Genomic DNA, 13,598 nt, shown 5'->3' on the forward strand with positions numbered 1-13,598 from the left:
ATTATAAGGTCCCCACCAGTGTGGAATCATAGATTTTGTTATTATGCCAATTTGTATGATTCAAACCTAAATAAAATAATATTAGTCAAAACTACAATAAATATGAAATCAAACCTAAAAATTAAATTGAATAAACATGAAGTATTAAATGTGATTCAGCCTCAGTCAAACCTAGTTTCAAAAAGGTAAAAATTTGATCAGTAAATTCGACAAATACTATATAATTACAAATAACATTAATCAAACATTAAAAACAATACCCACCAAACTCGCTAGAATTGCATCTAATTACGAGAAGCCAGCGTTGGAAGTGTCTTCGCACAAATAGCTCACATTATCACTGTCCAATGAAATTTGTGTACAATACGGTATGTTCAAATGATTCAGATCGAAGACAAAAACTCCCTCAATTTTGACATAATTTTGAAGGGTCCTAGAACAAACCAGCACACAGGTTTGATGACTTCAGGAAGTTTATTCTGAGGAATATAAAATTAACACAGAAAAACTGTGACAAACTGTTAATGGAATATTTTTAAATTTAGGACACATTCAGTGCGGGTAAATTACAGAATAAGCAATGATGCTAGAATAAATTAACACCTAAAGATTAAGATAGCCTTTATTTGTCCCGCAATGGGGACATTTACAGTCAGAGTTCAGAAACGGATATGAAAACAAAGGAAAGGGAAACAAAGTAATCACAATCCACCTATGTTGGACTTGTCAACAGTTGGTCTTCAATGGTCAAAACCTGAGGTATAAGTGACAAAAATGTCCAAAATAGGCTCTTTCTGCAGTGTCAAAACTTGGTGTCACCGCACACCGCCCTGGTTGTCATGGCGATACTACGAGTCATCAATTTGTAATTATATGCGTACCGAACATACTTCGCTTGCATCTTGGATTGACTTTGTGAATGAGATGACGACAAACGCGAGGTAGGACTGTTTAACCGCATTCCAGATCACCTCAGAGTGTTCTGAACTTTTAGCTTTGGATGTTTTGTCTAAGCACATCATACTTTGTACCTTATTCAACACACATTCTCTTTAATAAATACTAACTGAAAAGACTTGGGCCATTATTGTAGGGGTGGGTATAAGAAAAAGCATAACAGTGCACACCCCCCCTATTCACAAAGCACACCCTCTAGTCACAAAGCATAGCGTATATTAGGGATGTCCTGATCCCAACTACACGATTGGAAATTGGGCCTGATCACATCATTTTCACCTGATGGAAATTAGGGGGGTAAGAGAATATCATGTTCTTACTTTTTTAAAAAATGTTTTTTAATCATCTACAAGGCAAGAAATAGAGGTATGCAAATATCCCCTGCCCCAAAAAGAAACAAGGAAAAAAAGTTTTATACTACGCAACAAAGTCAGTAGGGTAATGTTTTGGAAGTTGTCATGGGAAACTTCAAAGTGCAACAGTGACTTGCAATGTGTGCATACTGCATTTGGCGTGCCGAAAGGGATACAGCTGCGTCAAAATCAGGTAACCCGGATGAGAGGGGGGAGGAAAAAAAAGGTCAGTGAAAGGCTTTTTTATGAATGCACGTAAATGGAGCTCCTCCCTTCATTTCAACATCGATTCTTGGCAGCAAGATACCACTCAAGAAATATATTTATCTTAGACACAGCTTTTGGCAATGAGCAAAAAAAAAAAAAAACAGCAAATTGGTGGGAATTCAGCATATATGTGGGAAGAAATGTTGCGCTTTTTATGATTTATGTTAGACGGGACCCTTTTGCTTTACAGATGCAGCGGCCATTTGCTAAAAGGGGATCATCATTTGAAAGCCGCAAGGTTTGTCAGCATCCGAATACACGTATGAAAACTCAAATTTCCCATGAACAACTCCTCAAAAATCATCCGAATGACTCTACTGACTTGTCCTCAGTGCCAGCTGTGTTTATTTCTTGGTCCGTTCACTAGCTGACAGAAAGAAAGAAAGAAAAACAAAAAAAGAAAAAAGGAATGGGGGGGCTTCAGTTTCTGGCAGCCAAGACCACCGATAAGGCTACGCCGCCGATGGCAACCGCTGTGGCGCCAAATAACCACTTCCAGCTGAGACCCTGGAGGAAAAGGAGCAGAAAGAAGAGCGTGTGTCAATGTTAATGTTTATAACAACACAATGGAAATAAATTGAAGACATTTTCAACCTCCCTCTGTAAAAATTAGGAAACACAAAAAAATGATTCGAGGATTGTTTTATGCATTACATTTTTTTTAAATTAATCAGCCCATTTCACGGTAACCAGTATTTTTCTTCTCAGCCTTTACAGTCTCACAAAATCCTTCACAGTGGCGTCCTTGTATCAAACATTTATCTTGTTTCGCTGAATAAATCAGGTCATATTACATTATTCTATACATATATTTTTTCCCTCCCAAGATGGCGCCCGAGGAGTCAGCCTTTGGCAAGTGTTCTTCAAGAGCCTTGCTTTTTTGTTTTTGTCTTTTGTCACATGTCGTTTGTTGTTTCATCGTGTGGATTTGATATGGACTGTTTTCAGCGTTTTTTGGCCACGACATTCGTCAAAGGAGAAGTATCTGTGCTTGGTGGTTGCGCCTTCTCGGCAGCACACGTGTACCAGCACAGATTGTGATTGGGAGGAATGAAGGCGGCATTGATTGTCGGTGCTGGACAGACCTGGGGCGCTTGCGTTTTTTGCGCCTGTAATAGGCAGCATTTTTCACAACCCCGTTTTGTTCAGTGGAGATGTAAAAGAAAAAAATATGAGCAATATCCCGAAGTATTAAAAAATGGCGTCAAAGTCAAGGCCTGGGGTCCAGATCTGGCCCCCCAATGTAATTTTTTGTGGCCCGCAGGAGCAAATCATGAGCGTCAACTATCATGATTCTTGCTGAAATCCATACCGAAATATCAAATTATCATGGCTAATAAATAACGTTGAGATTTTGCACCGGCCCTCCGATGGAAGCCGTAACTGAATTTGAGACCCCTGTATTAACAAGTACGGTCAATGAAGCCCATCTCAGCGGCGTACCAACATCTGTCGTTTACTTTGTTGTCGGCTTCCCACTCACGCTGTTGGAACGACCCAACACTGATGTATTTATGCCCCCTGACTGTTTGTAAACACAATTTTTGTTCAACAAATTGACTTTGAAATTTTAAGCCATGTAGAATAATGGAAAGCAAATCTTTAGGTTTGTAGTATAAACACCGTCCAATTTAGGAATGTATGAAAACGAAGTGCTTGTATACCCTTGTTTAAGCGAAGGAAGTTTTCCCACCCATGAGATAATTATCTAAATGTCAAGAGGTTCTTCCACGGCTCTTTGTAATAGTTTTGACATCAGACTGGACTTAAGACACCTCAAGGGGACATCCCAAAGGGGCTCACCCATGACGACTTGATCCAGCGTTTGTGTGCGCCACTGTTGGCGGGGTTGCCCAGCATCTTTTTGTACATAGCCTGCTCCGCTCCTCTCTGCTCCGAGTGTTTCTTCACCAGTTTCGACAGCTCTGCGTGGATGGTCTACAGGGGCACAATGGTTACAAATGAGCCAACGTGGATAATGGAAGCATATCAAGAGGACAAAGGACAGATGTTCATACTTGGATAGTTTGGAAATGATGAACGGCAAAGGAAATGTGGACAGACATTTCTCCTTGATGCACAGACAGATGACACAGAAGCTAATCGCCCTGTGCCTCGTCAACAGTGTCTCTTACAAAATTTAAGAAAACAGTTTCCTGAAGTTTGACATTGATCGCTGATCAGCCATTGAATTGTTTAAGAAGACCGATGCCGATATGAATAAAAACGGCAATTATCGGCACAGATAATCGGCCTGGCACACGCACACAAAAAAACTAACCCACACAAGTACATAACACCTATATTCATTTACAATTGGCATGGTGAATGTAAAGCTGAAAAAGCCAAGTCGTGTAGGACAGATTGGTGTAACTGCATGGGGAGTATTCTGGCACTGAATCACACATGGTCACCGAACCTTGTATGTCCATCTGTGGGAGCGGAAGAACAGAAGGCACGAGATGGCAAGGCCAAACCTATTTAAAGGCACTCGAAAGCACATCCTCTGAAATGATGAATCAGCGGCTCAGACTGACAGTTGTGACCTTGTGGCGCCATCTAGTGGCCCATTTCAGTGCTTTCAATTCAAAGGGATGCGTGCCAAGCGACTCAGGGAAACATTCCTAGTACAAACTTCAAAGTGGCAAATCTTTGGACTCATCTCCTTGATCTCCACCTAAAGTTTTACATCAAGTAGTCAGTAAAAAATAAAATACAAAAATAAATCACGGCAGTCATTGGCTATTAGCAACGTGTTGCATTCGCAGATTTACTTAAAGGTTTGGTTTTTCAGAACTTGGCTCCACAGGACAACGAATCCGTGCCTAAAATGTGGGCGGGGGCCCTCTGTCAAGACAAGGCGTTCCTGGAGGGAAATGAGCTCATGTTCATCGGGAGTAAAGAAGTCTCGATAAGAAACTGGGAGCATCTATGGGGTCCATTGGGGTTAATTTTTTCAAGTTTTCAACAGGGAATAATTTGTATCATCTGTCGTTTACAGGGAGGTAGGTATAAGACAACCAATCAATGAAAATATTGTTTTTTTTAATAGACATTCCAGTGATTTCATTGTCAGAAGTCTGAAATGTCCCAACAACCCAGTTTTCCGGATTGTAGCATTGGGTACACATTACCTTGTTGCTCGGCTGCAGCTTCAGTGCCTTTCTCAAAGTCTGAATGGCTTCTCCGTATTCGCCTTGTAAGGCCAGCACCTGGAGTGAGAATACAGCACTGTAACTGCCACAGCTTCAATGACAAGGACTCTGAAGTGAAAGTATGTGAAACGTGTTACCTTGCCCATGCGGAAGAGTGCTTTGATGTTATTGGGCTGGTGAGTGAGGGTGGCGACGCACGACTTAAATGCAGCCTCATAGTGGTCCAGCTTGAGCTGCGCCGCCGCCATGTTGTTCAGACACTTCACTTTCACGTCCGTCAACTCGTTTTCCTCCTCCGGACTTATGTCCACTGTTGAGACAAGCAAACACAGATGGCCATTCAATCTTTTTGCAGTGTGTGGGTCAACTTGTCACGCTACCTTTAGAGCTGGATTCTGTGATCTGCAGGGCGATGCTATAGGAGTTGATGGCAAAAGCAAAGTCTCCGCGTTGATAAAGAATGTTGCCCCTTTCTCTCTTTCCACTGGCCAGTGCAATCTTTTCCAGCGGAGGTAGCAGCTCCATGTCTGGTGCATCGCAGACTTTTTTCAGCTCCACTTCAAGGGACAGCTCAGCATTGGGTGGCACATCTGGATCACAGCTAGAAAAATATATTGAAAATAGCATTTTACACAAGAAATGTGCATCATGCAATGTATTAGCAAAACTCTACCATTACCTTCCCCAGGTACCGTACGCATAGATGGCAGCAGTTTGGACGAGTGCCTTTTCGCCCATTTCCATGAGCAGCACTGCGAGATCCAAGGCCTGGGAGAGCAAAAATAACAATGTACAAGACCGTATTGGACGGTCAGAGACAAACTGAAAATAAATAGTGGCGCCACCTAGTGGTCAAGAGAATGGATGCCAGTTCTTTTCAACCCTTTGTCAAAATAGTGTAGTATGGAGCCGGGAAGGTGATACGGGTGGGGTGCAATCACTTGCATAAATGTTTGCGAGGGAAGGCAAAGTTATGAGCAAGGGAACGGAAAGGGTTTTTTTCCCCCTTATGCGTTGCCTTGAGGTCTCTATAGTATAGTTCAGTCAAAATGGCAGGAGAAAGCATTTTTGTAAAATGTAAGGTGAACACAAGGTAGAATTTTTGGAAGAACACAGCAAAGACAAACCGCGCTTCATCAAAATGGAATGAAATAGAACATTTTAGTTCAAATTAGGAAGGATTAGAGACAATTTTAAGTCAATGTGGGAAACAAAATCGATCCGAGTTTAATCAAAATCAAAGAAGTATTTGTCAAACGAGGATGAAAATTAACATTTCGAGTCAGTATGCAAGGAGAGACCATGTTTCATCAAAAAGCAGATGATATGTTGGAAGGGCATACATTTTTGGGTCAAAATGTAAAAAGGTGCTACCATTTGAGGGTACGAAATAAGGAGTAAGCATTTCTCAGAAACCATTTCTTGTCAAAATGGGATAAATAATTTTTAATCAAAATGGAAGACGGAGTTAGAGCTGTTGGTCTATCAAGAAGCTCCATAAATTCCCATTCAAGAGACCACAACATCAGTATACAGGCAAGCTTTCACTGTAGAGTACTGCTGGAACACATGAAATACTTGAAAGCAAATCACCCAGAGGTGTTTTGAAGCCAAGCCAGTACAAATAGTACTCACTGGCCATTCATTACCTGGATGACATCGCCGTCACCAAGCGTGAACGTGAGCTCGGGCTGCTCCTCCACCAGCGTTCCGTCCTTCAGGAATGCTTTAAGACAAATGGTCACGTTCTGTCCTTTCTTTGGACGACTTTCCCGGCCTTCGCCTGCTACCAGGACCTTTTTCTTCAGCTGCTCATTACCTAGGAACAAAATGTTTCATTACAATTACAGCACATAACATTCTGTCTCAAACAGGAACAATTTCTCTGACTAGGCAGAAAAACAACACCAGCCTTTATCTCGGTTTGGGCAAATGTCCTTAACCTTCTCCTCACATTTCACATATATAAAGTCATGAATTAATGTGTATTAAAATGATTTAAACCTGCACAGAAAATTTATCCCAACAGGGTAACTTCATTCTTAAAGCCAAGCACATAAATAAGAAAATACATTTTTGTTTGGCTACCACATATGCGAAGTCAAGATGGCGCCCGAGTAGGTAGCCGTCAGCAAGTGCTCATGAGCCTTGTTTTTTTTTGTGTGCGTTTGATTTGTCACTTTGTGTTTGTTACGTCGTGTGGACCTGAAGTGGACTTTTTTCAGCATTTTTTGACCACGACATTCATCAAGGAGGAGATTCTGTGGTCGGCGGTTGCGCCTTCTCTGCAGCATGGGTATACCAGCACTGTTTTTGACTGGGAGGAATGTCGGCGCCATTTGACGGTCATTGCTGGACCGTCCCGGGGCGCTTGTTTCTTGCGCCTGTAATGGGCAGCATTTTTCACAGGCCCGCTTTGTTCAGCGGAGAGATCGGTGCTGTTGAACGGTCTGCGGCTGGATGGATGCAAGTCTTGAGGAGCCGACGATGAGAAGAAAGGAGCGCGGATGGAACTGGGAGTCGCAGGTTGGAGTTTGAAGCGGATTACGTGGGACAGGAGAAGTGAACTAATCTCTTTTCGTCAATGGACGCTCCAGCTCCGTGTTTGCTTTCAAAACTTAGCTTGTAGCTCGACGTGTGCACATTTTCAGCATGACGTCTCTGATCCACTGGTGAAAGGACACTTTGATCCTCTCCTTTTTCATCTATAACTGCTTCAGACAATAAAGTGTATGCAGCAAATTGGTGAAGATTGCACGACTGTGTCCTATGCATTTTGTTATTTTGACTTCAAAATGGCGCAGGGAGAGTGGCTGCCTTTCCAGCAGCTCCTATATTTTTTGTTGTTCTACTTCTTCCTTTCATAACTTTGCTGCTGTGAATTGGAAATGTCTCCATTGCGAGACTAATAAAGGTTTTGTTATCTTATCCTGATGGACGACTCACCCCCGTCTCCACCCATACAAGGTGAGGCGACACAAATTTTGGTAATATATAAATTTCATCGTGTGGACCTGCTGTGGATTGTTCTCAGCATTTTTTGGGCCACGTCGTTCGTCAAAGGAGAAGAATCTGTGCTTGGCGGTTGCGCCTTCTCTGCAGCACGCTTGTACCAGCACTGATTTTCTCCAGTGCGTTAGCCGATAGCCACGAAGCAAAGCACCAACCTAGCACATCCAGCCATTCCTGTGAGGCTTCTTCGGAGTCTGCCTCTTCGTTTCCGCGTCCCTCATGCGCGTCCTGGCCCTCCCCACCGCCGGCGTCTTCCAGTGGAGGGGGGTCGTCGTCAATGTCATCGTCATCCAAGACCTCAAAGTCTTCTCCGCTGTCGAGCAACGACGTACGGCCGCTCTTCTTGGCCGGTGCCGCCGCGCTGACCTCACCATCGACGACGTCCATAATCTTTCCCGGTCATAAGATGGAGGTGTTAAATGGGTTATATAACGTTGACAGCAAATGTAATATCCCATATCAACACCGTGGATGGTGGCGTCACAAACCAAGGACATTTTCGTGACGATTTAAAACATCTCGAAACGCTTAGTTTCTTCTCTGAACGTACCCATTAATGTTTATTCATAACTCAAACTAACCAAACGTGCAAAATACGTCACTATTTCCGAGCCTTCCTCACGTTTCTGGTAGTTTCTAGAAAGTTCTCTTACGGTCCCATCAAGGATAGCTGGCCTTGATGTAGTTGTGCTTGAAAGCTAAACGGCTAATGTCAGTCGTTGGGTCCAAATATATATAAAAAAAAGCATGTATGTAGCTGTGTATCTTACCTTTGAACACGGTCGCTTGTTGTAGTGGCAGCCCAACACTTCATTCAATTGACGGTGAAGTTATAAGTATTTCAGAAGTCAGCCTGCTTGTGTGGGAAAACACAAGTAACAATTTCGTTAAAAGCACCACTTCCAGTTACCGTTGCACTACCGCGAGACTTGACATGTGGGGAAACAACGGCGGAGACAGTTTCAAAATAAAATCACGTGCACGTCTTTAAAGCGTCAAACCACGTTCCTATTCACTATAAAGAATAAATATGATTACATTATTATGACACTGTTTGGGTGACGTTTAATTGACAGTCAGCGCAACCATCTTATTTTGAAATTGACTCGTATCAAGGCCTTTAGCTGTTGTGCTGAGAATAAATGGGTTGGCCGAATTAACCGGGGCTAACTTGACATTTCATTCTTCGCACGCCTCATAGATGTACATAACAGCACTGATGTTTTTCAATTCCTATCTTTCGAGCTAATGTTACAAATTTGTGAAAACTACTTGTGAGCAATTTAAATCACAAAATCAATTTAGCCCACATAATCCTTCTCTAAAACAGTGAAAACACTTTCGTACGTGTACATCAGGGGTGCCCAAACTTTTTGGACCAAAGATCTACTTTTTGATCAACTAACCTCCCGGGATCTACCCTTACTGGTGCACGCACACATGCACGCCATGATGAGAAACAGCCTGAAACTGAGGCATGTGATGCACTTTTGCAGCCCGTTAACTATCGTAGCTCACACGTACAGTGTTAAAGTGCTTCCCTGGGCCCTCCTAAATTCCTATTCTTTGGCCGTGCCCTCGGTGAATTGTACACGAAGCAAACTCTGAATGAGAATAATGACGATAAAAGATAGAGCGCAACAGCTCGGATTACAAGCTGCAATTGCAGACTACTAGGCGCAAACAACTTCCTGTGATGTAATCACGCGCCACCATAAATTCAAGATTTACTTGCTTTATTTTATTTTTATTTTATTTTTTATTTTTTGTGAAAATGAGACTGATTGGATGATTTGGGTGCAGCGTACATTAACACAAAAAAATATATATTTATAACATGTACAAAGACACAACAAATGGTTGGTTTTTTTTTTTCTCCTCGACACTCAGATCTACTTGGGACCTGTCTTAGATCTACCGGTAGATCAGGATCTACCTAATGGGCACCCCTGGTGTACATTTATATTTTTAATTCACCTTATAAGAAAACTCTTAAACATAACTATTACGATCATAATAATATACTAGTTTAAATATTATTGACTATGTTTTAATAATGGTCACAACTTGGATTTAGCCTTTGGTGTGCATTGAGCGGATTAACAATAATAACTTTTTGATCCAACAGTTAATTTCATTTAGCAGTTCCCAAACAGTTAAATGTTTATTGTTAGTAACAGAATTACATGACGTTACATTATTTCCAATGCGAAAATGTCTCGTGATCCAATGACTTTAGTATTTTGCAGAAGAGATTCAAACAATGAGGAAAAACAAATGACATTTATTATTGATGCATTTTTTTCTTCTGATAAGCAAATTATCTGTCCCCCCCCCCTTTCAGTCTAAAGAAACTTTACAATATAAAGAAACATACAAAGAACATTTTTATTACCTACACAAGACATCTACGTCCCTAAGACAAGATTCCCAACTATCCTAGCATGAAATACAAAGCAAACCAGGAGACAGACTGCTTCATATTGAATACTGCAGGAGAATCCATTATGCCCCACCCCCACCCCAATACTCCCCAAGCCCCGCCCCCTCCCACAATCAACATGACCAGCAGATCTTACTCCTAATGGTACAGTATTATACATCACAATAGAAGTACAGAGATGATCCATATACACAGAGGACTGAGAGCGTGTCTATACAGGACTCCATAGCAAAGGACAACATTTTTCTTTTTATCCCGTCATGTTCATTTCAAAACATACTCTTCTTGAGTGTTTTAACTGGCTAAAAAAACCCAAACAAACAAATCCTTCATATTAGAAACTGCAACATGAGGTCAGATTTGAATGATTACTCCTAGTCGTCCCTGTACCCTAGCACAACTTTTTTTTGTGGACATTCAGCCACATGTGAGCCAAACAGTCGACGGGCATCCTTGCTCCTCTATGACCACCCAAAAAAAAAAAAAAAACATGGACAGTTTCATTAATAATTTACTCTCAGCTGTACTCATCGGTAGTGACTGACATATCAAAACATGTCCATGATATCAAAATGCATTGTACAGTATTTACAAAAACGGGAGGGGAAAAAAATGAAGAGGGATGGTACTCGAGGGAAGAAAGGGAGGGTGAGTGTCATGTTGACCGGCGAGTGTCTCCCCCACCAGCTTCCTCTGGGAGCTAAATCTTGGAAATATCCACCCAGCTATTCTGACATTTTTATCCCTTTAAAATTGGGCCAAATGTACAGGAAGAATCGTGTTACATGGGAGATTCCGTGGATTATGCTTACAGGTGTATACATCAAAAACAAGGGGGAAAAATGTATCACTTGGTACTTTCTATCACCTTTATAATAGTCTGGATCAATGAACCTCTTTGGCCAATGTATGGAGTATTAAGGCCACACAAGAAAAAATAAAGTTTCTACATGTGAGGACAATGTAACATCTGAAAACATTGTTAAGAAAAAAAAGTTGCATTAACATGGGACAAGAGTGACGATATGATGTAGGCAGTTGTATTTCTGAACCCTTTCAGGGACAGCGGTTACTACAGTGGACAGCTGATCATGTTATCAGGTTACAGGGTGCATGTAAGGCTTAGACCAGGGGTGCCCATTAGGTAGATCCTGATCTACCGGTAGATCTAAGACAGGTCCCAAGTAGATCCGAAGAGTGTCGAGAAGAAAAAAACAAACAACCATTTGTGTGTCTTTGTACATGTTAGTAATATATTTTTTGTGTTAATATACACTGCACACTAATCATCTTATCAGTCTCATTTTCACCAAAAAAAATAAAAAATAAAATAAAGCAGGTAAATCTTAAATTTGTGTGTGTGTGTGTGCGTGCCGGTAAGGGTAGATCCCTTGAGGTAAGTTGATCGAAAAGTAGATCTTCGATCCAAAATGTTTGGGCACCCCTGGAAGCCTTAGACAGACAAGTTGTAGTATCCTGAATGAAGTGTTTTTATTTTGTAAGAATGAAATTGTGATAGTACGGGTCAGAAGTCAGAATTTTGTAGAATTACAATTTGTTGAGCTGTGAAGAAAAACTGTGACGATTCCAAGGGGAGAGTTGTCACAGAAAAAAGAAACCACGGAATATTATGAGAATGGAAGTATGAATATCAAAAAAACAAACGTGTATTTTTTTTCTAGGAGGAAAAAAAACGAATGTAGGAATAATGTTGCGGTAGTGTGAGTACAAAGTTTTTTTGAAGAAGAAGTTGAAAACTGAAAATCACACACAAGTGTAAACTGACCCGATCCTCAACAGTTCCCTCTGTGTACACAGATGAATGGTTTGAATATTATGACTTCATTTTCATCACTTTATAACTTTATTCAAGTAAGATTATGATTTTGGTCAGAGCATTTTAACTTTTCTCTCTTAAAATTCAGAAAATTTTTGAATGAATAATTTCTTGACAGTGTGGCGCTAATACTCCTTTCACAATTGACTTCCAGTCCAAATAACGATAAGTCCTGAATTGAAAAGAGGTCAAGTTGAAACTACCAAAAAAACAAACAAACAGATTTCGGGGTGTAAAAAACACATTTTAAAGATTTACAGGCACAATTGTATGCATCAAATAATAAAAGAACAACAATTGGGGTTAAATGTTTACACATAAGATCAACTCTGCTCATGGATGAATGGCTCACCTCGAAAAGACTCAACCTTGATTTGACTGAAGGTATGTGTACTGCATGAAACGGGAAAACTGGAAATGTATGACCTCAGACCAGAAAAAAGCTGCTACAAGTCAAAGTTGCTACTTACAAACTTGGCGGAAATCACAATGTACCTTGGATGTACAGTGCATATAAAAAGTCTACACATCTCTGACCAAATGGAAGGGGTTTTTTTTTTTTTTGTAAGATAAAAACACCAAACTATGATAAATCATTTCCAAACTCATTCGGCCACTAATGTGACATAAATCATTTCAATGTATTTAATTCAATGTGTTTATTTATTTTTTCAACTTAAACAATTGAGGTAATATGGTTACAAAAGTGTGCACACCCTCTTCTAACTGGGATGTGGTTGTGTTCAGAATCAAGCAATCGCATTTAAACTCATGTTAAATGGGAGTCAGTACACAGCTATCACCATTTGAAGTGCCTCAGATAACCCCCAAATTAACTTTGAATGTTCTAGTAGGCTTTTTATATCCATGGTACATCATGTATGTATGTCATCATAATGTACAAGTATATCCATCTTTAAAAACAACGAAAATAAAGGAAATACTGGCCGGTATATATTTTTTTCTTTTCCACTGAAAGCTTACTTTCCATTTCCAGCAAGGTCTTAAATGCAGCAAAACACGTCAAGATTTGACAAAAGATTCGCCAAGAGACAAAAAATATATATATTATTCAATTTGGGGGCCTGTGCTTATTATTTCCACCATTGTTGAGCTTCATGACTGGTTGAATGGACTGGGGTTGATTTCGAGATATTTGGGTTGGGGGGCAAGGGGGGCAGGTGATCCAAGGCTCATGACGAGGAGGAATGGGGGAGTGGTCGCAGCAGGTGAGGAAGAAAGTCTCATGTTCGTACACCCATTTTACAGACGTTGGGATGGGGACCCTTGAGGGGGGTCCTGCTGTCCATGGCCATTCCAAGGGGCTGCACGCCGATCCACACCGATGAAGGAGGAAAAGGGGGGCAAGGGAGGAGGGCAATACAAGACGCACCGTGGGTGAAGGGGAAGAATAAAAGGGAGATGAAAAAGTAAAATAAAAGATAAAAAAAACGGAATCACACACTCATCGTCATGTTGGGTGAATACTGTAAAAGGAGAGAAAAAGGAGAGAGGGAAGAGAGAGAAAAGATAAGCCCATACTCTTATTCAACTTAGTCAAGCAACACTGGACT

The 13,598-nt window shown here is 41.0% G+C and overlaps 2 protein-coding genes and 1 long non-coding RNA gene across 5 annotated transcripts in view; 1 reads left to right on the plus strand and 2 right to left on the minus strand.

Moving 5' to 3' along the window:
- Positions 1 to 11,021, plus strand: part of LOC127606487 (uncharacterized) — a 41,778-nt gene extending 30,757 nt beyond the window's left edge. The window contains exon 2 of the long non-coding RNA XR_007963796.1: positions 10,806 to 11,021. This is a non-coding gene — a long non-coding RNA (uncharacterized LOC127606487). The remainder of the gene's footprint in view (positions 1 to 10,805) is intronic.
- Positions 456 to 8,678, minus strand: fkbp8 (FKBP prolyl isomerase 8). Its single transcript, XM_052074834.1, has 9 exons — positions 8,515 to 8,678; positions 7,900 to 8,159; positions 6,382 to 6,551; positions 5,412 to 5,500; positions 5,113 to 5,333; positions 4,870 to 5,042; positions 4,712 to 4,789; positions 3,381 to 3,515; positions 456 to 2,084 (listed from the first exon to the last, which is right to left on the minus strand). The coding sequence occupies exons 2-9, from the start codon at positions 8,129 to 8,131 to the stop codon at positions 1,998 to 2,000; spliced, it is 1,185 nt and encodes a 394-aa protein (XP_051930794.1). The 5' UTR covers positions 8,132 to 8,159; positions 8,515 to 8,678; the 3' UTR covers positions 456 to 1,997.
- The window catches only part of ssbp4 (single stranded DNA binding protein 4), a 97,406-nt gene continuing 93,816 nt past the window's right edge, over positions 10,009 to 13,598 (minus strand). For 2 of the 3 annotated variants that reach the window (XM_052074829.1, XM_052074831.1), the window contains one exon: positions 10,009 to 13,349. In XM_052074829.1, coding sequence (XP_051930789.1) covers positions 13,269 to 13,349 — 81 coding nt within the window. In that variant the 3' untranslated portion in view covers positions 10,009 to 13,268. Of the gene's footprint in view, positions 13,512 to 13,598 lie in introns of all 3 variants that reach the window. The other variant, XM_052074830.1, reaches the window with a different exon arrangement.

The sequence above is a fragment of the Hippocampus zosterae genome, chromosome 8 (genome assembly GCF_025434085.1).
Source record: "Hippocampus zosterae strain Florida chromosome 8, ASM2543408v3, whole genome shotgun sequence".
NCBI lineage: Eukaryota > Metazoa > Chordata > Actinopteri > Syngnathiformes > Syngnathidae > Hippocampus > Hippocampus zosterae.

Bases quoted from the DNA above. Each gene is read 5' to 3' on its own strand.
- fkbp8 (XM_052074834.1), bottom strand. From the start codon at position 8,131: ATGGACGTCGTCGATGGTGAGGTCAGCGCGGCGGCACCGGCCAAGAAG. The intron at 5,043-5,112 runs GTAGCGTGACAA...TTGTCTCAACAG, and splicing joins CACAGAATCCAGCTCTAAAG to TGGACATAAGTCCGGAGGAG. The intron at 4,790-4,869 runs GTAACACGTTTC...TTCTCACTCCAG, and splicing joins CACTCTTCCGCATGGGCAAG to GTGCTGGCCTTACAAGGCGA.